General features: G+C 36.9%; 1 protein-coding gene and 1 long non-coding RNA gene across 4 annotated transcripts in view; both read left to right on the top strand.

Annotated features, from left to right (window-relative positions):
* The window catches only part of LOC109707891 (probable 4-hydroxy-tetrahydrodipicolinate reductase 1, chloroplastic), a 27230-nt gene extending 3701 nt beyond the window's left edge, over nt 1–23529 (top strand). Inside the window, exons 1-8 of one of the 3 annotated variants that reach the window (XM_020229417.1) lie at nt 2978–3342; nt 13581–13818; nt 14439–14572; nt 14915–14989; nt 21826–21927; nt 22730–22839; nt 22950–23037; nt 23307–23529. In XM_020229417.1, the coding sequence (XP_020085006.1) occupies nt 3151–3342; nt 13581–13818; nt 14439–14572; nt 14915–14989; nt 21826–21927; nt 22730–22839; nt 22950–23037; nt 23307–23375 (1008 nt within the window). In that variant the 5' untranslated portion in view covers nt 2978–3150 and the 3' untranslated portion in view covers nt 23376–23529. Of the gene's footprint in view, nt 1–2977; nt 3343–12133; nt 12264–13580; nt 13819–14438; nt 14573–14914; nt 14990–21825; nt 21928–22729; nt 22840–22949; nt 23038–23306 lie in introns of those variants that run through there. The other 2 variants (XM_020229420.1, XM_020229419.1) reach the window with 2 other exon arrangements.
* Nucleotides 4852–11900, top strand: LOC109707892. Its single transcript, XR_002215578.1, has 3 exons — nt 4852–4977; nt 5056–5176; nt 11063–11900. It is a non-coding gene; the product is annotated as an uncharacterized LOC109707892 (long non-coding RNA).

Raw genomic sequence — 23832 nt, 5'->3', positions numbered from 1 at the left:
CAATGAAAGATTATTAGGAGTAGAAAGATATCCGAGAATCTTATTCATATTCATCCTATTACTAAGAATGTAGTATTTCGGTGTTTGGTTCATATGGTCATATTATTTAGTCATGTTATTTAAAATTACAAAAAATATACAATTAATTAATTAATTAATTAATTTAATTTTAAATAATATTATAAAAAATTTCAACATCTTTTTAGAAAAAAAGAGAGAGAATATAGGTTAGAAAGAGAGATCATAATTAAAGAAATAGGAAGAGAAATAGAGTCGAGGTTAGAGAGAATAAAATGGTTGAGATTTTAAAAAAAGAGGGGGAGAAATAGCTTAATTTAAAGAGAGAAAAAGAGTTGAAGTTTAGAGAGAGAAAAAGATAAGTTTAGAGAGAGATATGAGGTTAGAGTGTAAAGAAAATAATAATGCCAACTATCCGGCGAGTAGGGAGAAAGAAAGAGATTAGACATATTATAATTACTCCAATCCATTAATATAAGGATACCCACCCTCTCTCAAAGGAATGAGATTAGTACTTTGGGATGCATCTCATTCCCAAGTAAATCCAGTATTACCAACTAGATTACTTAGTGCGTTTAGCCAAACACTGTCATATTTTTTTATTCCTATTGGATTATTAGGAATCTTAAAAATAACGCGAACCAAACGCATCCTTAGATTAATATTATTAATCAATGGGGACTACTCGACCATAGGGAGACCACTCAACCTTAAGGGGACCGCTATCATCCTAACCATAGAATTTTTAATCCAAGGGCTAAAAAATTGGAAGCACCAACTACTTTATGCTTCCGATAGCATAGTAGCTCTACACACACACACACACACACATATATATATATATATATATATATATATATAGAGAGAGAGAGAGAGAGAGAGAGAGAGAGAGAGAGAGAGAGAGTTGAGCTGGAATGCTACCAATAGCAAACACCACCCATTTGTTTTCGATAATGGAGCCTTCAAATCGACGATCGGCACCATTAAATATGATCTATATCACTTGAAGTATCTAGAAATCAAATTTCTTATCTTTTTGACATCATTGACCTAATAATCAAAGGGTTTCAAAATTTATAATTTTAATGGTCGATATGAGGTATTTTCTCGTTTAACGGTATAAAGCTATCCAAATCAATTGAATTTTTGTTAGAAAAATCTTTAAACTATTTAGAAAACAAGATCTGTACTCTCGATCTTGATTACAAATTTTCTATCATCACTTTTTAGAGGATATTCATTTTCACCCGTTCATTTTTACGCCCACTTGATGAACAAGAGAACAATATCGAAAAAGCATGAAATTTGATTTCTAAATACTTCAAATGGTATAGATCATTTTCAACGGTACCGATCGTCGATTTGGAGGCTCCATCATTGAAATCAAATGGGTGGCAACGGAACCCGTTTGCTACCAATAGTATTCCAGCTCAACTCTCTCTCTATATATATATATTATTTCTTTGTCGGGGAAGGCTCAGTCTATCAAGTAAAATGGAATGAATCTTTTGTCTCATATTTTTGAGTTGGAAATTACGATCCATTAAAATGCGAAGACTAAAATCCGTTGTCTCATAGTTTGAGGACTAGAAGTGTATTTTACTTTTTTTTATGTTTGATTTTTATTCTATACGAAGATAGCATTAAGCATCCACTGGTTTTGCTCAATTAGTAATTTTACTCGAGAAAAATAACCTGTTAAACTATCTCATAAAGTTTAGGATGTATAATTGTTAAAATTAAAAGACGACCAATTCATAATATTTTGAACGTGATTAATGGCTAATCAGATTTGAATATTCTAGTGGATTCTGAATATAAAATTGATTACTTATAAAACTATAAATATAGTATTGAAGTTTAATATTAAAACCAAATGGACCATTTTGAATCGATTATTTTATTTTTCAAAATTTTTATTTTATTATTTAATCTTTTACTTTATTTGATTTGAGTTGATCAACGATATTTTGACTTCAAATTTTGAATACGCCGTTTATTTTTACACATTCAGTTAAGATATTTTATAGAATTCTCGTAATTATAAATTTATTAAAATAAGTAATTAAATTGAACTCTATTAATCTCTCTTTTATTTTTTATTGTACAACTTATTTTTAAGTGATAAATATTATGATATTAAAATTTATATTTAATATATGTAATTTTAGCTATATAAAAAGTTATGTGTAAAAAATTATCTATTATATAATTTAAATTTTAGNAGTGCACACTGTTGAAATTAGGGATGTCAATAGGTTAGGTTTGGGTCGGATTTTCAAAAACCCGACTTCGAACCGGAAAACCAAATTAAAATCCGAACCCAGATCCAAACTCGGTGGGTTTTAAAAATTCATACCTATATTCGAACCTGACCAAAAATTCGAAACCTGAACCTGAACCCAAACCCGAAATAATGATTTCTTTTTAGCATATTTTAAAATATATTATAGTAAAATTGAAAATTTTTTTTAAAAAATTTCAAACTAAAATTTTTAAAACACAATCAAATACACCATTAAAACATTCATGCCAACAATATCAATATCTGAATAAGAAAAGCACAAATTTAAATAGTTGAAGACAACAATACATTCTTTAAATATCCAATACCATCTCTAGATATCAAAATATTATATATTTTATTCGGATTTAGGTTCGGGTTCGGGTTCAGGTTCGGATCGGGTTTGGATTTGGGTTTGAATTCGGGTCGAGTAAATATAAAATTCATATCCGTAACTATATCCGTCGGATTTTATTTTTTATACTCATAACCGAATCATATTGTTTAGCTTGGATAAATCCGCTTGGTTCGATTTGGGTTCAGATAATATTTCAGTATACACGCTCGTTGAAATCCATTGAAATCCCTAGTCGAAATTAATGGAGAGAGAGAGAGGGAAAAGAAAAAAAAAAGCCACCCGAGCTACCCGATCCGCGCCCGCGCCCGCGCCCGCGCCCGCTCGCGCCTCGCGCGCGCCCGCGCCCGCGCCCGCGGCGCCCGCACCCGCGCCTTCTCCCCTGTCTCGTTGAGCAGGCGAGGCTTCGTCTCCGACTCGCGAGAAGTTTCCACCTCCTCTCTCTCTCTCTCTCTCTCTCTCTCTCTCTCTCTCGAGGCGTAGCAGCGACGACATGCTTACGTCACTCCCCCACTCCGCCGCCGCCGCCGCCGCCGCCGCCGTTCTTCCTCGGCGGAGCCGTTTACTCGTGGCGCGAAGGGCGGCGAGGCGCCCCATCTCCGTTACCAACGCCGTTGCCGACGAAACCCTAGACAAGGCTTCGGTGGCGACAGGGGCGCCACCCACCCTCTCCTTCCCCATTTTGGTGCGAACCTGCTAAGCCTCACCTATTTTGTCTTTTCTTTTTTATATAAATGTTTATATTTAGCAATCCCTAATTTCCCGGCGCGATTCATGATGGATGCAATGGGAGCCTTTTTTTTTATGATTAGTTGGTAAAGTTTGATTTTTGGGTCGGTGTTGGGTAATGGGGGTTTCTGATGTGAGTTTAGGGTTTTGGGTTTAAGGGGCCAAAATGTGGATGGGAGAACCCATGATTGAAATGTCACATACACTGTGATTAAATGTCGAGATCAATAAAAAGGGCTAAATTTCACAAATTTAAAACAAGCTTGTATTTTTCACACCTTCAAAGAGAAAAAGACCATCCCTTGTATGTATGTCATTAATCCTCCTTTCCCATCATGAGGATAACTACCAAGTAGTCGAAGGGGATAACTACCAACTAGTGAGGTAGTGGATCCAACTCCCCATAACCGTTCCCACCATTTTTCTTAATCAACTTAATGGAGCGGGTAACAATACTAACCCCATCCAATATGTTGCGGGTCGGTCAAATAGGGCCACACCGAAGTCGGTTATATGACTTAAGTCTAACATTCTCCCACTTGGCCTATTTGACATGACCACAACTTATAAGTAAAACAATATACATATATATTTATATTTTAATAAACTATGGATGGGATTAGAAAGTTCATAAATCCAAATGTGGTACCACTTTAAAATATTCACTCCAACAGTTATAAAAACTTTATACTTTGCCCCAAGTTTTAATAGTATGAGTCATAGCGGCAAATACCCAAAAAGTGAGTACGACCTTCCATGCACCACAATACTATCAACATCTTGTCCGTAGTATTTTATTGTGGAAAACTTTATGAATAGAATAATCTCAAACCTATTCAATGGTCCAAAATGTTAAAATAGATAATCATAAAAACTGAATGTGATCACATAAATATCATAATGTAAATCAGTTACACAGAAAATGAACCGTTGAGACCCATATTCTTTACATGTACTGCGTACAACCCTGGTGCTAGCCCTTTGGTAAATGGATCTGCAAGCATATACTATGTTCCAACATGATCTACAGATATTATATGATTATCAACTCGGTCATTAATCACATAGAGCTTTATATCCAGATACCGGCATGAACTAGAGCTTTTGTTGCTGTTGGCAAAAGAAATAGCAGCTTCATTATCACAGTATATCTGTAGTGGCTTTTCTATAGAGTCCATGATTTTAAGGCCGGTAATAAAGTTCTTTAGCAAAATAGCCTGTGATGAAGCCTCGAGGCAGGCTATAAGCTCGGCTTCCATTGTGGATGAAGCAGTTGTCTTTTGTTTAATACTTCTCCATGTAATGGCACCCCCTGCAAGTAGGAAGATAAGACCAGTTGTCGATTTCCTACTATCTTGGCACCCTGCAAAATCTACATCTGAGTAACCTACAACCTCGAGATGGTCAGATCTCTGATATGTGAGGATGTAATCTCGCGTTCCTTGAAGATAACGCGTGACCTTTTTGGCAGCCTTCCAATGTTCTATACCGGGGTTGCTTTGAAAACGACCAAGTAACCCAACAGCATAAGAAATGTTTGGACGAGTACACGTGTGAGCATACTGCAGGCTCCCAACTGCCGAAGCATACGGTATGTTCCTTATCTGCTTTCTTTTGATTTCATTCTTTGGGCACTGCTTGGAGCTAAGTTTATCTCCCTTCACAATAGGTGCAGGTCCAGAAGAGCAATTTTGCATTCCAAATCTTTCAAGGACTTTAGAGATATAAGCCTTCTGAGATAAACCAAGAATATCTTTATGTCTATCTCGATGAATCTCAATACCGAAAACGTAAGCGGCTTCACCCATATCCTTCATCTCAAAACTCGTGGAAAGAAATCTCTTTGTTTCATGCAATATCCCTAAGTCATTGCTGGCAAGCAATATATCATCGATATATAATGCCAATATTATGAACTTACTCCCACTAACTTTTAGGTACATGCACCTATCAACGGTATTTGGTGTAAAACCGTATGACAGGATAACCCTATTGAATTTAAAAAACCATTGACGGGAGGATTGTTTAAGTCCATATATTGACTTTTTCAATTTGCATACCATATGACTTTTATCATTTGCAATGAAACCCTGAGGTTGTTTCATATATACCTCTTCTTCTAGATCACCATTCAAAAAAGCCGTTTTCACATCCATTTGATGTAGCTCCAGATCATAATGAGCTACAAGGGCCATAACTATTCTGAATGAGTCCTTTGAAGAAACCGGAGAAAACGTCTCATTATAATCTATGCCCTCTCTTTGAGTGAAACCTTGAGCTACAAGTCCGGCCTTATACCTTTCGATCTCACCTTTACAGTTCCTCTTGGTTTGTATATCCATTTGCATCCAATAGATTTAATTCCTTCATGTGGATCTACAAGATTCCAAACATGGTTTTTATCCATAGAGTCTAACTCTTCCTTCATGGCATCATACCACTTATGTGAGTATTCACTCTCCATGGCCTGTGAAAAGGAAATAGGATCATCTATGTCCTCCAAATCTTTATTCGGCTCTTGAAGATACACCTCATAATTTGAAGGGATAGCGGATTTTCTTATTCTTGTTGATCTCCACAATCTTGTACCTTGATCCGCATCTTGCGGCGGTTGAATTGATTGTGGCTCTACTGCAACAACTGGGTCAAGAATTGGTTTTAAAGCGATTAGCTCTTCCACTTGAATCACACTCACAGGAATGTGTATTGGAGTTTCCATATCACCTGATGAACCTTGTGACTCCTCAAAACTAACTTCACGAGGTATGTCACTCCCATTGAAGTTGCTATTTTCAAGAAATCTAGCTTTTCCTGTTTCTATAATCTTAGGTGTATGTCCTGGGCAATAAAATCTATAACCCTTTGATCTCACTGGATAGCCAATAAAATATCCACTAGTTGTCCTAGGATCAAATGCCTTTTCATGTGGGTTATAAATCTTAGCTTCAGCAGGACAACCCCAAATGTGCATATAGTATAATGATGGTTTCCTACCTGTCCAGAGCTCATATGGAGTTTTCTGAACAGCCTTAGTAGGAGCTTTATTTAGCACGTGTGCTGTTGTCTTTAAAGCTTCACAATATTAAAGGAAGGGTAGAATGACAAAGCATAGCACGGACCATCTCTTTAAGTGTGTGATTTCATCTTTCTGCTACACCATTTTGACTAGGTGTACCAGGCATTGTGTATTGTGGTACAATACCTTCATCTCTAAGATATCGTGCTAATGGTCCTTCTCTTTGTCCTATTTCTGTGAATCGACCATAGTACTCGCCACCTCTATCTGATCTAACTACCTTTATCACTTTACCTAACTGTTTCTCTACCTCCGTCTTATAATCTTTAAAGGCTTGAAGTACTTCTGCCTTATCAGACAATAGGTAAAGATACATGTAACGTGAATAGTCATCTATAAAGGTGACAAAGTACTTTTCACCCGTAATACAAGGGGTGAATGGTCCACAAATATCCGTGTGCACAATTTCAAGAATAGCATTGCTTCTTTTGGCACCCTTTTTGGAGACATTGGTTTGCTTTGCCTTTATACAATCAATACATGTATCAAAGTCAGTAAAGTCTAAGGGCGCTAACACCCTTTCCTTTACTAGCCTTTGAATTCTCTCCTTAGAGATATGCCCAAGTCTCTTATGCCATAGTATGGAAGATTGTTCATTTAATAAACTTCGCTTCTTGCCAATTGCATGCTGGACGACCAAAGATTCGTTAAACTGATATTTAAGATTAAGTTGATACAAGCCATCGGTTAGGTAATCGGAATCTACTATACTAGAGTTCTTGTAGATAGATAAACTAAAATTTTTAAAGATAAAAGAGTAGCCAACTCTGTCTAATCTAGAAATTGAAATAAGATTTCTACTATAAGAAGGTACATAAAAGGTGTCGTCCGAATCCAGCACGTAACCCGTGTCTAGAACCAGCCTACAGGTACCAACTGCCCTCACACATGACGCCATCTTGTTGCCCAAAAAGATGTTACGTTCATATTCAGTTGGTTCCCTCTGGTTTAGAAATCTCTGCACGTTATTGGCAATGTGCACAGTAGCACCTGAATCAATCCACCAACTATAAAGAGGAACATTAACTAAATTACACTCATAATAGACAAAAGAGGAGTTACCTTTCTTCTCCAGCCACGTTTTATACTTAATACATTCCTTCTTTGTGTGGCCCTTCTTACGGCAGAAAAAGCATTTGACTTTAAATTTACCACCAGAGTTAAATGTCCCAGCTGATGGATTAGTCTTTTGCTTCTTCATAAAAGGACCTCCCTTATCTTTTCCAACTTTGGAAGTATGGTTAGAGACCAAATGTGCACTTTGCACTCTTTCTCCTTTAATTCTCTCTTCCTCTTGAACACATATTGACAGTAGATCATTAATAGACCACTTCTCCTTCTGTGTGTTGTAGGAGATTTTAAAGGGACCGTACTCAGCTGGTAGGGAATTTAATATAAAGTGGACAAGAAAAGTTTCAGAAATAGTAAACTCCATCTTGTTCAACTGAAAAGCAATATCTTTCATCTCCATAATGTGCTCACGAATGCTCCCTGAACTCGAGTATTTCATTGAAGCCATCTTAGACATTAGGGTGCTTGCTTTAGCTTTGTCAGAACTGACAAACTGATCCTCTATGGCCTTCATAAAATTTTTAGTTGTTATGCAAATAGGAATAGAGCCACGAATATTCTTGCCAACATGAGCCTGCATAAGCAGAAGGCTTAAGCCTATTCGATTTCTCCTATTTCTCATGAAAGGCCTTTTCAGCGTCAGTACTTTTAGCATTAAGTGCAGATGGTTCATCTACTCGAAACACCAAGTCTAAATCCATGCACCCTAATGTAAACATAATTCTTTTTTTCCATTCAGAAAAATTTGATCCATTTAAGTAAGGAATGCGATTGCCATTATCAATCACAGCAGATGTAGGAATAACTGCAAATAAATAAACATACCCACATTATGATCATAAACCATAACAGAAAATAAATCATTAATCTTTATGATTTATTTTATGAGCATGCTTAGGAGTCATTGCAGCCTCTCCTTTGGGCGAGATTGCAACACTCTAGAAGTTCTGCTCATAATTATAAAAATAGTCTCAGTATAGACTAGTAAGTCATACTTATTAATAACAAGTCCATGTTATACCTTTAGGTATAGAACACTTCATGCATTAATAAATAATCTTACTATCTATTTCTGCTTAAATTTGATAATAATAGCCCTCCTTTGGGCGGTACACTATTATTCCATATTTTAAGCACAATTTTGATGTCACTAAACTTAAACGTAGCCAAAATTTCAAATTTTCATAATTAGGGTCACTTTGGTGACTACACTAATTATTCCAATTTGAAATTATTATACCTTTATAATGACATCATGATATCACACCCCTACACAATTTAGATCTATTTTTAGTCAATCAAGCCTTTTACATCACACAGTCAATATTACATCACAATGGCAATGTATAATTTACAACAAAATGGCTCATAATAATTACAACCCTTTAAATTACAGCAAAAATAAAGTTACAATGAACAATTGCATTTGAGCCAAAATTTTACACACATTGCGCACAAGGCATCATACAATATAGGCTTGATTGATCTTAATAGGTCTTATAGGGTGGATATAATATTTAAGCATTATATCAAAACAACATATATCAAAAGATTACACACAGTATGCAAGATACTGATAATCTATCTAGAAAATACGGAATGTAAATAATAGAACTATACAAGTTATTAATGGCTGCGAAAAATAGGTCTTTATTATGTTCAAGAACAGTTGGAGCATAATGTGATGATAGGTTTAGATAGTCATCACACAAATCTCACATTTGAGAAGTTTCGAACTTCGAACCTGAATAGAGATATTGATAAGACCCGTTTTATCAAAATAGATAAAACACTGCCGTTTACTATTTCTTCCAAAAGAAACAGTAAAAATTTATCATACATATGAGACCTTTAATTAATTTACATCCAAACACATGCATCCAAGATAGAACATAATATATGTTCTTCTAGAGTTGGACTAAAGCATTATTGATTAAAATGCCAAAAAAATAATAATAATAATTAAAGTGTTGTCTCATTTAAAAAACTCATCAACTACTATGTGCAGCCATTAATATCTTATAAAAGTTCAAATAGGAAAAACAATTTCACTTTCTTCTTCTAATTCTTTCATTTTGAAGAATTTTAAAGTAAACATATTAAAAGAAGAAAGTGACCGAATCAAATACCAAGACATAAACCTGGCTCTGATACCATTGTTGTTAGAAAATATGCGGATTATACCTGATGCCATGGTGAAAATATAATTGAGGATCGTCCTAGACACCTTGATCTTGTCTACGAGTACCTCTCGATCTTGTATCTTGATCAACTCCTATATATGGTACTCTTTCAAATGACCAGAACGCAATTATGTAATTGCAATGGCTATTCCTCTTACAATGGTGGAATTATGATGGGTTTACAAGCTTGTATTTTTCACACCTTCAAAGAGAAAAAGACCATCCTTTGTATGTATGTCATTAATCCTCCTTTCCCATCATGAGGATAACTACCAAGTAGTGGAAGGGGATAACTACCAACTAGTGAGGTAGTGGATCCAACTCCCCATAACCGTTCCCACAATTTTTCATAATCAACTTAATGGAGCGGGTAACAATACTAACCCCATCCAATATGTTGCTAGTCGGTCAAATAGGGCAACACCGAAATGGGTCATATGACTTAAGTCTAACATTCCTTAGTAGTTTGTTTATTTTTTCCATAGCATTCTGCAAATTCCTATTTTGATTCGCGTGGGTGCTATAGGAGTCTTTTTTTGGTAGTAATTGTGATGAAATTTGTTCTCTTGGCTTAGGAATCGGTGTTGGCGATTCCAGACTTCTGGCCTGATGTTAGGGTTTAGGGTTTAGGGGCTTTGATTTTTGGGGCAAAATGTAGATGAGAGAACCCATGGTTGAAAACGCATTCTGAGATGTGTAAAAAGGTGTTAAGTTGATTACTTTTGAGGGGTTTTTTACTTTAAAAAAGGTTTAAGCATGTATAAGTATTGAGGGACACAAAGGAACTTTTGTGTGATACTTTTGATTTTTTTTTAAGAAAATCCAATTATCCCAATTTTTTTCCCTTAATTTCCTTGTGTGGCTGTACACTTATCTTTACTTCATCTGTAGATTGTGCAATATTTTTGATAAGAAAATTAAGTCAATGCTATGAGGAGTATTTGATAGCATTATGGTCTAGAATAATGTGAAGACCATCTTTTATAGGCATCAACTATGCTGCTCACTTTCATTCTTGTTCATGTGGTTGGACTTTAATGCCATTGCTCTTTAAATGACTTCCTTATTTGGTTTAGTCTGAGATGGATTTAACGTAGAAACCTAAACAATTTTATCTGTAGACAACTATTCTGTCAGCTAAACAATTTTATCTATCGACAAATATTTCTGTCGATTTATTGTTTTGAATTGGTTTTTGAAAGTTCAAACTAAAAGCTAACAGATTCTACCAGTTTGAAATATCTTTTAACTGAGATAAAGCTGACTATTAGAGAAAAGTGATTAAACCGGGCCCAAAAAAAAAGACTTGCTTTGGTTTACTGATTCGGCCTGTTTGTTTTGGCCAGCTAGGGATGCAAATGGATTCGGGTTGGTGGAGCTCCCGCCTCGATCCGCCCCTAATGGGGCAGTAAATGGGAGGAAATAAACGGATTCGGGGTAGGAAATGGGGCAGTTTTTATGATCCGAGGCGGATTCGGGGCAGGAAACGGGAAAATTTTTTATCCGCCCCGAATCCGCCCCGAAAACTATTTCTATATTTCTTTAAAATACTCTTGAAAAATGATATATTTACAAAACATCCAACTATATAAGCTCTCATTTTGCAAACCCTAAAAAAAATCTCACTCTCCCTGTCTCCCAAGTCCCAACTCACAACTCGTCCATCGACCACCCTCCCAACTCCTCCTTCTCCCCCAACACGACCGGCTGCCGCCGCTGCCGCCGCCCTTTCCCTCGCCTCCCTTGCCTCCGCCGGCCGCTGCCGCCCTTTCCCTCGCCTCCACGGCTCCGCCGGTCGCCGCCCCTTTCCTCACCTCCGCGGGCCGCCGCCCTTTCCCTCGCCTCCGCCGGTCCCTTTTCAACTATATTTCACTTATTCCTCTCCGTTAAAATAGGATGTACTGGCATTATTTTATTAGACAAACTACCGAGAAGCTAAATGTATTGAGTCTATTGACTGGCTTCGTAGCTATTGACTGGCTTCATAGCTGAGAATGAAGATGATTTCCTTCAATGTGGTTGGCTTTTTTCTTCTTACATATAGTTAGGGAAAGGATTGGAATGGAGTTGTAAGAAAATCTGATAATTTTGCTTAAGTTTGTTAATTTTCAAGTGCACTAAATTTGGAGGAATTGTAATTCTAGTAGACTTTTTTGCCATATGTATGTATTTAAAATTTTTGAATTTTGTTGTGAATTGTGATTGATATTTTTAATTTTTATAGTTGATATTGTTATTTATATATAACTTGATAATATTATCAATTAATATTAAAAATTTTGTTGATTTATATTTACAAAATGTTAATAATATTAAAATTTGTAAAACAAATACTATTTGGCGGGGCGGATTCGGGGCACCAGCGGAAGGCAGGTTATGAGGCGGGTCGGATCATGGGATAACTATTTTCAACCCGTCACGGATTCGGGGCAGGAGGCGGGGCGGGGCTCCCGCCCCCAGATCCGCCCTGTTTGCATCCCTAGGCCCAGGCCCTTGTTCAAATATATTCCTGATCTAAAGATACTCTCAGAAAGAGTCGAACTATAGGTAAGTAACGTGAACAACTATTCAGTGAGTTTCAAGTAGATGCTGTATCTTGTTATGCTGAACTGAATCAGTTAATGTTCTTCTTTACCTATGGAACCATATATTGCAGATGATTAACCAGTGGCATGAGATGTTCCATGCTCCCTAATTGCACTCAGATTCTTCATAAATTTACCTTGTGAACTTGTTAGAACTTTCGATTACTTTATGATGAACTTCATGCAAGGGAATCAAATATGTACTGAGCGTCAAGAAGTGTTTAGATCATTGAGATGCCTCATACATTCTTAGTAGGCCTTAAAATGTTAGTTCTGTTCATTTAGTTTATTGATTCCCATATCAGATAGGTTGCAACTTTATTTTTAATCAGGTCTTTTTGAGTAAAACTATATTATTGGTTTTTATTGTTGGCTTTAGGTGGTTTGGATGTCAAGTATAATGTGGTTAAAAAGTTTTGAAAATCATTATGGATATCTTTTGAAAGTTGATTTATAGATATGTTAGAATTTCAATTTTTCTTGATGTATTAGAGGCCATATTGCATTAGTTAGAAATAAGCTATCTGTCACATTCAACTGAAATGACGAGCTGTTGTTGTATTAGATACTTAAATTATTAGGTCAAAAAACTGAGGAGATATCAGTGTACCTGAAGTATAAAATAGTTAAAATGAATATCTCCAAGCTGTAGCATCTATATTGAGCGAAAGCTTTCATTTCCTGTCCTTGACTATCACATTTGGTTCCTAGATATTTTTGACCTTGTTATTTGGCTTTCTTTAATAAATAAATTTGCAACTTGATTTGAAGTATGATGCAGAATAATTTTTTCCTCAAATTTGCTCAAGATGTGTTTAGGTGTAAAATCATAATTTTGATTTTCCATGAATGTGGTCTCATCAAATTTGTAATGCAATACCTAGTATTGTTTGTAACTTTTTGGCATGGCTGAAGAAAGCTAGATATAAAAATGTATAAACATTTCCTGAGCTATAGTGCATTTTAAAATGGATACTTGAACATTGAAAATTTTGATTTCATTATTTTTTGTTATGGTATATTTGATGTAACTATCTTGATGCTAGAACTTAATAGGGTTTGTAAGTTTTTGAACACAAATACTCTTTGACCCCACAGACTATTTCTTTCTGATTGAATTAACTTTTCTGGGAGAGATCATCAAGTTCCGACAAAACTTGATGCAATTTCTATAGTTCATATTTAAAAACATGTTATAGATCAGGTAATGTCTGTACTTTTTTTTATCAAAACTAGGTTTTAATGCTGATATTGTGTAAGTGAAATTTATCTTTATTAGGTGAATGGCTGTACTGGAAAAATGGGGAAAGCTGTTGCTGAAGCAGCAGTTTCTGCTGGCCTTCAGTTAGTTCCTGTAACATTCAGCAGCAAAGAGAAACCTAGTAGAACGCTACAAGTCGGCAGTATGGATATGCATGTACATGGCCCATCAGAAAGAGAATATATTCTTTCTTCTGTCCTTGATGAATTCCCAAATCTTGTACTTGTTGACTATACTGTACCAGATGCTGTGAATGGTAAGATATTGCTACTTGTCTTCTTCCTTTTTTTTCTGCACTTATTCCTTTGTTGCATATTCACCATTTTATGTATGGAATAGTCCATATATACTCCAAGAAGAACTATTTTCACATTTGCATCCTAGTTATCTCCTTAAACAGAAACGAACTGCATGGAGGATTGTATGGTTGACTTCTGCATGGAGGGAAGTATTGGGATTTTCATTTACTTTTTTAAGTGCTATATTCAAAAAAGAACTTGTAGGTTACATTCGTAAAATTCCTTTACTATTGATTGCAGTGTTAGTGCCTAATTTTTTCTATACATTCACAGTCCACTTTTACCAATAACCGGAACACTAGTATCAAGGTATTTGAAAAGTATGGAACTCAATCTTGATTTATTTTTCGGTGTCAAACTTCATAGAGGTAAAAGAATTTTGGAACTTAGCATTTGGTTATCATCATTATTCTTGAACTTGTAAGCATTTGATACTAGGCAATTTAGTACTGTCAGTAGTCTCACATTGATGTAGCACGCAGTTACTTTTTCGTGATGTTTTTGATGTTGTTCTAGTACAGTTAATCTGCATTTAGACAATTATCTTTATTTCAAAATGGTAACTTTTTTCTTGTAGATAATGCTGAACTTTACTGCAAACTCGGTGTGCCGTTTGTAATGGGCACAACGGGAGGAGACAGGGAGATGTTGTACAAAACAGTGCAGGATGCAAATGTTTATGCTGTATTATCTCCCCAGATGGGCAAACAGGTAAAACCCATATTCCTGAGTTTAGTTAGAGCTTATTTGGCTTGGCCAGAGCTTCAACAGATGGCTTGGCCAGAGCTTCAACAGAAGTGGTGTTTGAGTCGAGTTATTTAAAGAAGCATTAACAGGTTTTTCATTAGAATATTGTCAATAGTTTTCCGCTGCTGCAGGAGCTAAAATCTTCAAATTAGATCTTCTACTTTAATGCCCAGAAGCCTAGTTCGCTTCAGCTGCTTGAAATAAGAGAATTTGCTCTAGAAGCCAAGCCAAACAGGTGCTTAATGACATAGTTTTTGGTCCATTGGTGAGAAATCCCAAATATAAGCAAGTCCTACTTTTTACTAGGTTGTTGCATTTCTTGCTGCCATGGAGATAATGGCTGAGCAGTTTCCTGGTGCTTTTTCTGGATATCATATGGAGGTACAATTCCACTGTAGTTCTTTTTTTTTCCCTGTCTATTTCTGTAGTTTCCAAGCTTCTACTGGAAAATAACTTCAATCCAATTAGAGTTTTCTTGAATTGCATTCATGTTTACAGGGACTAACCTTATAATTTCCTATATTCTTATCAAATTAACTACAGTTTTAAGTATTTATAGCAACTCTTCTATTGATTAACTACAGTTTTGGTATTTATAGCAACTCTTTTAGATTTGATAACACTTATCCTAAATGATTTACATGCATGAAGTTTACAATTATTAAGGCACATCCCTGATCTTGGCGATCAGTACTCCAACCTCTTCTAGCTATGAAATTGTTTACTTTTACTTTCTGTTGGAAAAACATTCTACGTTTCATTCCATGTTATAAGAAGTTCCTCTTGAGTTGTTTGAGCTAGCTTAGCAGACTGATCCAAGTTATTTCTCATCAAATATGACAGACAACCTAGCAGGTGCAATGCATGCCCTGAAAAGTTCTTGATTATGAGGGCCCTGCAGTGTTCTAAAATGAAACTTCTAGATTGCAACAACGAAGGAAAAGCTCACGAGCGCACAAGTTACTGCTGGACAAATAGTTCTAAATCCAAACAGGCCTTAGTAAAAGAACTTTTATTGGGGCTAAGTCTCTTATTGTGCTTGCCTTTTTTTTTTCTAGTGGGAGGACTATTCTTAAGTAATGAAATATAAGTATCTAAGCAAAAAACCATATGATCGATCACTAATACTTTATTATCATCAAAACCAACTAGAGAAACTTGCTGAAACTGTGATGCTAACACTTTCTGCATGTTTTTGGCCTTGTATAACATTCTGCAGCCCTATACCATTATTATATGAAGGGATCAAATTACCAAATCATTTATATTTGAACTTGATGCAGCCTACTAATCAACCCAAGAAGGAGGCAGAGAATTCATGGTGAATTCTGGTGCTCTCCTTATCATAAACACAAGAATGGGAGAAATGGGAGGGAGGATAAGAGAAGAGAAGAGAAGTGTAGAGGAATGGAGAGAAAATTATATTGATACTCAAAGCTGAATTACAATGGCCCTAATCAGTCTATTTATACTTAGTTACAATGGCAAACTTGTAATTAAAAGGAAAAGTAAAGAGGTGGGTCCTGGTTGTTAATTTAGTTACCCTGATACACGGCCAGGATCAGATGATTTGGACCACCAACGGCTCTGATCATCCCACCTCAATGTTACCTATGAATGAAGTCGGCAACTATTATAGGAAAATGCCATAATTCCCTGTTATTAATTAACTGCGCTACTCCGCAACCAAGCTTAGCTCCCTAGCTTTGCTTCGCTACCTTGCTCTGCAACAGATCCCCCTTCTTGAAGCAATCCTTGTCCTCAAGGATTAAAGTTCGGGTACCTCTTTTGGAGATCAAAGAGGTACTCCCATGTCGTTTCCTCCTCAGGTAGGTTTGACCACTGTATCAGGACCTGTGTGACAGCATTGTTACCTCTTTTCGTGATGCGCCTATCCAAAACAGCAATTGATTCCACCAATAGCTGGCCTTCAGCATTCACATAAGCAGGAATGGTGGAAGACGATGCTGCTGACCCTATCTTCTTCTTTAGCTGTGAGATGTGGAAGGTGTGGTGAATTTTGCTGTCTCAGGCAATTGCAATTTGTAAGCAATTTGACCAACTCTAGCAACTACAAGAAATGGCCCAAAATACTTTGGAGCTAGTTTTTGTGAAGTTCGTCGTTGTCCTGAAACTTGACGGTAGGGTTGAAGCTTCACATACACCCAATCCCCAACTTGTAGTTCTCTCTTGGACCTCCTCTTATTAGCCAATTGTCGCATGCGATTCTGCGCTTTATGCAGATTGTGCCTGAGCATTTTAGAATAGCCTCCCTGTGAGTAAGATTTCTATCTATAGCCTCAAAGTGAGAATCTCCGGCTAAGTAGGAAATATGTAAGAGTGAGGTTTGGCCATAGACGATTTCATAAGGTGTTGATTTAATTGCCGTGTGAAACAGTATTGTACCACCATTCCGCCATAGCCAACCTTTTAACCCAATCTTTAGGTTGCTCTCCTGTCATACATCTCAGATAATTCTCTAAACATCTATTCACCACTTCGGTTTGCCTATCCGACTGCGGGTGATAGGTTGTGGATATATTCAGCTGAACCTTCAAGTGTTTAAACAATTCCTGCCATACGTGACTAATAAAAACAGCATCTCTATCGCTCACGATGCTTTTTGGAAGATCATTCAGTCGATATATATTATCAAAGAAGGCTTGGGCCACCGTTGGCACAGAATAAAGGTGAGAAAGTGTTATGAAATGGGCATATTTGCTCAATCTATCTACCACAACAAAAATCACTTCCTTACCATAGGATGGAGGTAACCCTTCTATGAAATCCATGGAGATTTCAGTCCAAATTCTGTCAGGAATTGGTAAAGGTTGTAGTAATCCAGCAGGTGCCATGCTTTCACTCTTGTTTCTTTGGCATATGTCACATTCGTTCACGAACTTTTTCGCATCCTTGTGGAGACCCCTCCAATAGAAATAGCTACTAATTCTCTTGGTAGTGACATCAACGCCCGAATGTCCTCCAGTACTGCTACTATGAAATTCCTGGAGAAGCTTTTGTTTTAAGTTAGCATCATTTCCTACAACCAACTTCCCTTTCCTTCTTAGCTGATCATGAGCCCATGTGTAATGATGTCTAGATGCAGGATCGTGTTGCTTTGCTTCTATTAAGGACTTCAATTCTGTATTTGTCTCCCAGCTCTTCCGAATTTCGTCAAATAACTCTGTTTTCACAATAGAAACCGCAGCTAAAGTTGGAGCTCTAGACAAGCCACCACGTTCTCCTGGCCCTTCTTGTAGATTAATTCGTAATCGTAGCCCATCAATTTTGATACCCACTTCTGTTGGCTTGGTGTTGATACCCGCTGCTCCATCAGGAACTTAAGGCTTTGATGGTCTGTTTTGATTTTAAAATGTCTCCCAATTAGATATGCTCTTTATTTTTGAATTGCTGTCACAATTGTTAGCATTTCCTTTTCATACACTGATAAAGACCTATTTCGGGGGGATAGAGCCTTACTCATGAAGGCGATTGGTCTCCCTTTTTGCTGAAGGACTGCTCCAATACCAATTCCCGAAGCATCCGCTTCAATGGTGAATTTTTCATTGAAATTTGGTAATGCTAAAACTGGTGCACTACTAACAGCCTCTTCAAATCATGAAATGCCCGTTGTCCATCCTCAGTCCACTTATATAGTGTAGTGGTTGGCTGATTTTACCATAATTTCTCACAAACCTTCTGTAATATCCTGCAGCCCAAGAAACCCTCGCAATTCCTTCACCGTAGCAGGCATAGGCCACTTTTAATGGATTTGATCTTCTGAGGATCCATATAAACTCCATTCTGATCAATGACATGTCCTAGATACTCTATTCTAGGTGCAGTAAATGTACATTTCTTCTCCTTGATGAACAACGAATGTTGCTTCAAGATGTCAAAAACTATTCTCAAATGTGCGAGATGTTCATCCTCTCCTCTGCTATACACCAGAATATCATCGAAGAATACAATGATGAATTTCCTCAAATATGGTCTGAAAATTTCATTTATTTGACCTTGAAAGGTGGAAGGAGCATTGGTCAACCCAAAAGGCATAACCAAAAATTCGTAATGTCCTTCATGCATCCGGAAGGCAGTTTTCGGAATATCATCTTCGAATATTCTAATTTGGTGGTACCCTGATCTCAAGTCTAGCTTAGAGTAATGCGTTGACCCATGCAATTCGTTGATTAATTCATCCACCAATGGTATTGGGAACCTATCTTTCACTGTACACTCGTTTAAGGTCCTGTAATCAATGCACATTCTCCATGAGCCATTCTTCTTTTTCACTAACACCACCGGGGATGAACAGGGACTAGTGCTAGGCCTAATTACTCCCTGAGCCAATAGATCTTGCACAATTTTCTCAATCTCATTTTTTTGATAGGCTGGACATCTATAAGGTCTTACATTTATGGGATTAGTACCTTCCTTTAGTGTGATTTTATGGTCATGCGATCTGTGTGGTGGCAATACTTCAGGTTCAGCAAATAATCCCGAGTATTCCAACAGTAATGATTGCACTTGTTGTAGAAACCTTGGTGTAGAATGAGTCTTATAAGTTCTATTTACAATCTTAGCTTCAGAGTTACTAATAAAAGGTTCAGCAAAATGAATGCAGCACAAGTGCATAGAAAACAGTTTGGTATCAGTCTGCATCATCTTTTTCAATTGCCTGCCCTCAATGACTTGTAAAGAAGCTTGTGGAGAGCCTCTTAAGGATATCTTCCTGCCTTTAATGTGAAATTCCATCTTCAATTGCTTGAAATCCCATAACATAGGGCCTAGCTTCACTAACCATTGTATGCCGAGCACTACATCACAACCACCCAATGGTAACAAAAGCAAATCTGCTTCAAATTCTAGTCCCTGCATTTTCCACTTGAAGGCCTTGCAAATGGAAGAACAAGACACCTTGTTGCCATCTGCTATTGTTACTCGCACCGGAGGGAATGGCTCGATCTGACAACCCAATTTCTTAGCTACAGCTAGGTCCAAGAAATTGTGTGTACTCCCAGAATCAATTAGAATATGTATTTTTCTATTCTTCACTGTCTCAGAGAGTCTCATAGTTCTGTAATCCAGCAGTTGGTTGGACCCGGCTAGTGCATTCAAAGATATCAAGAGTGCTGAGTTAAGTAGCTCATCCGTCGAAACTTCTTCCTCTGATTCTCCCTGGTCTACTTCATGGGACTCTTCAATTACTTTATTCTGTATAATTGCCTTTTCTTATACTGGTGACCTGGTGCGTATTTCTCCTCACACCAAAACACAATCCTTTGGCTCTGCGCCCATCGAAGTCAAGAGTTTGACACACTCCTCAGAGTCTTAGTTGGATTAGTTCCTTGAGAATTTACAATTCCCGGCTGCATGGGAGGTCTTGGAGCTCTAAAGTTGCCGGAATTATGATGGCCTCCAATGCTCTTGGGAGTTGGTAACAGAGGTGGAGTATTCAAGGGCATGGGTTTAGTTCCACTCTTAATATGTTTGTTGGAGGCTTCCACTGATACCTCTTGTAGTTTAGCCAAACTAAGAGCCTTCTGAAGTGTTCTCAGCTGAAACATTCGTATTGGTATTTGAATTTCTTCTTTTAATCCACTCAAGAAGCAGCTAACAGCATATTCTTCGGAGAGATCTACCCGATTTAACAATTCACCAAATCTGTCCTGATACTCTTGAACAGTTCCAGTTTGTCTCAATTTCTTCAGCTCAGACATGGGGTCGTCATATAGCTCAGAACCAAACCGGGTGTTGAGGGCCGTCACATACTCTTCCCAGGTTGGCCTAGATCTTGTTAATCTAGCCTTCATGAAAACTTGATGCCATTGCAAAGCTCTCCCTTCCAAGTGGATAGCAGCTATCTTGACCTTGGAATCTTCAGGGGTTCCATCAATCCCAAAGAATTGCTCACATCTATACAATCATCCCTTAAGTTCTTCGCCATTAAACCCTAACTTAGTGAATCTCGTCGAAAGTTGTAGTTTAGTAGATGGATTACCTTCAGTTTTTGACGTAGAGGAGTAATTTGAATTAACTCCTGCCGAAACAGACGCTTGCAAATTAACAAACATTTGGCGGACCTCCATGTCTCTCACTTGTTGCTCTCTAACCTCCTGAACGGATTGCTCCCGGTGACTGGTAGCATCTTTGATCATCGTCCGCAACAATTCTTCCATCTTCTTCAGCTCCTGCGACCTCGTTTCCATATTAGTGCAGCGAGATGGCCGAGGTTCGACCGCTCTGATACCACTGATGCAGCCTACTAATCAACCCAAGGAGGCAGAGAATTCATGGTGAATTCTGGTGTTCTCCTTATCATAAACACAGAAATGGGAGGGAGGAGGAGGAAGAGAAGAGACCAGTGTAGAGGAATGGAGAGAAAATTATATTGATACTCAAAGATGAATTACAATGGCCCTAATCAGTCTATTTATACTTAGTTACAATGGCAAACTTGTAATTAAAAGGAAAAATTAACAGGCGGGTCCTGGTTGTTAATTCAGTTACCCTGATACACAGCCAGGATCATATGATTTGGACCGGCTCCGATCATCCCACCTCAATGTTACCTATGAATGAAGTCGGCAACTATTATGGGAAAATGCCGTAATTCCCTGTTATTAATTAACTGCTCTACTCCCTAACCAAGCTTCGCTCCCTTGCTCTGCTTCGCTACCTTGCTCTGCAACAGAACTCTGATGTCTGTATCAATGTAATCATCTGCATATTTGTGACTTTGAAGGCTCACTGTCTATTTATTAATCTATAATTCCACCCAATTTATGAGAGTTGTCTAACAGAAAGAGCTACATAGAGTCGGTCATGATGCTCTAAAGCCGGTTTTGTAAAGCACTTCTCAATACATTACAAATTTGAATACATTACAAATTTGAAATTTGAATTTAGTAAAATTTACTCCTTGTCTGACTTATGATTTTGTGAGTCATTTACAAAAGATAGAGGATAAAAGATACTTCCAAGAATGTTCCAAACTGTAGAAGACTAGAAACACTACTCTACCTCGTGTGATCTGTAAAAGGCTACATTTCTATTTACAATTAGCTCCTTGGCACAGGGAGCGGAGAAGAGTGTGCTAGATTATGATGCTCTTCTCCACAGTTATGATATGTGGTACTCAGAAATATATCATATTATTATTATAACCATTATTCACAGGTTAATGTTTCCCATACTGAATATTCGAAAATTTACAGGTGATGGAGTCACATCAAGCAGGCAAATTGGACACATCTGGTACAGCTAAAGCTGTCATTTCTTGCTTTCAGAAATTGGGTGTCTCATTTAATTTAAAGCAGGTATGGGCTTTTGCGAAACATATTTGTACTCAAATAATAAAATATTCCTTTCATTACGTTCAATATGTTATCGTTAGCTTGAAATGTTTGTTTTTAGAAACTTAGTCTTTGCCATCAGTTTTGTCGGATCTTATTTATTTATTTGTTGTATTGTCAACATTTGGCAAATACATGGCTTTTTGTAAGCAAATATGTTTGATGCTGAATCTCTGCTTCTATGTTTGCATTTCTGTTCGAGAGTCGCTAGTGATAGTTTATGAACTATCTTAGTATCTTAATGCTTCAACCTTCTCTGTTCACGTCTTTTTCTTTTTTAGGTGATGTAGCCTACCATGTGCAACAACACTTTTTCTTTTGATTGTTCTCACATTTACAATAAAGTGCCGTAGTAGAGTCTTATTTTCCCTTTTCTTTTTCATTGTGAGGTGAATATCAGTGAAATTGATATAACTGAAGCTTCCTATTTCCATATTTAGTTTGATCGTAGATATCTATAGGCTCTTGACTTATGTATTAATACATTCTTGTTATATCCTTTGTTTGCATTTAGCTTTCAAGCATTTTGCGCGAACTCGGTACTTGGTTTATTTTAGTCAAGCTCTGTTTGTTTCTGAATAGTATGTGGCTATCTTCGGTGGTCTTTGTTGTGTCAATTACTCTTATTAATTTGCAGAATGTGCCTATATTTTACATCATGAACTTTAATACATCTCATAGCATTTATGATTTTAGTTTTGATAGTTTCCTTTTAATGTGTATTCTCAAAAACTCACTTTTTTCTTCTTTTTTTTAACATCACCAGATAAAAAAGATTAGAGACCCTAAGAAGCAACTTGACATGGTGGGTGTCCCTGAGGAGTACCTCTCAGGCCATGCATTTCACTTATATCATCTCACTTCGCCTGACGAAACGTAATATATATTACCCTATTTTTTTTCATCTTATTAGTCGCTGAGTTCTGTTATGCACGAATAATTCCTATTACCTGCTTATTAATGTAAATTTTTAATGTTGCTTCCAGTGTTTCATTTGAGTTCCAGCATAATGTCTGCGGTCGTTCAATATATGCCGAGGGAACTGTTGATGCTGCTATGTTTTTGTATAAGAAGGTCTCCTGATACTTCATTCTTTAATTTTCTCCTGTAAATTCTATTAGTTGCAATTTAGTCCCCAATCTTTCACTTTAAATAGTATTTTCCTGAACTTAACCTAATATCAGTTTTGCATACAAACTAACAAGCCCTAGAAATTATCGACAGGAGTTACTAAAAGAAAAGTGACTATTAATACATTTCACCTTCTTCTTTAGGAGTTCGGTCCCTATTTTCCGTTGTACAAGGAAGAGCAATCCGACACTCATATTTTTTTGCCAATGCAGGTTCAGTCTAAGGCCGATAAGAAAATATACAACATGATCGATGTCCTGCGAGAAGGTAACATGCGATGAGCCCTGGTTAGTCCATTTGCTGATACCGCAACTTCCAGTTGAAACCTTTGTACAATTTTGTGATATTTAAATTTTACTTAGATTCGCGGCAACATTTGTTAGTGTTTTTCTTGCACTCCTTTTATATATATATATATATATATATTTCTGGTTTCGAAAGTTTTGTACCTCCCAAACTATTTTATCGAAATCGAGTGGTAGATTTAACTCACATGAAAATTTTGAACTGAGAATCAACTCTCAATCCCTTGATTTCTTGTGAGGGGTAAATTGCACTACACAACTTCACCATTAATTTGTTGAATGTTTCATCCGTCTCATATTTCAATTCAACGATTCAATATGTAAGTAAAAAAAATATATTTGAAGTCGATGGATAATTGGATTGAAATATAAGATGGGAAAAAGGGCCGGTATGTAAGTATGGTACATAAATGTACAAATGGGTTGGGTGTGG

The sequence above is a fragment of the Ananas comosus genome, linkage group 3, assembly GCF_001540865.1.
Source record: "Ananas comosus cultivar F153 linkage group 3, ASM154086v1, whole genome shotgun sequence".
Taxonomy (NCBI): domain Eukaryota; kingdom Viridiplantae; phylum Streptophyta; class Magnoliopsida; order Poales; family Bromeliaceae; genus Ananas; species Ananas comosus.
This window is presented reverse-complemented; position numbering and strand designations above follow the sequence as displayed.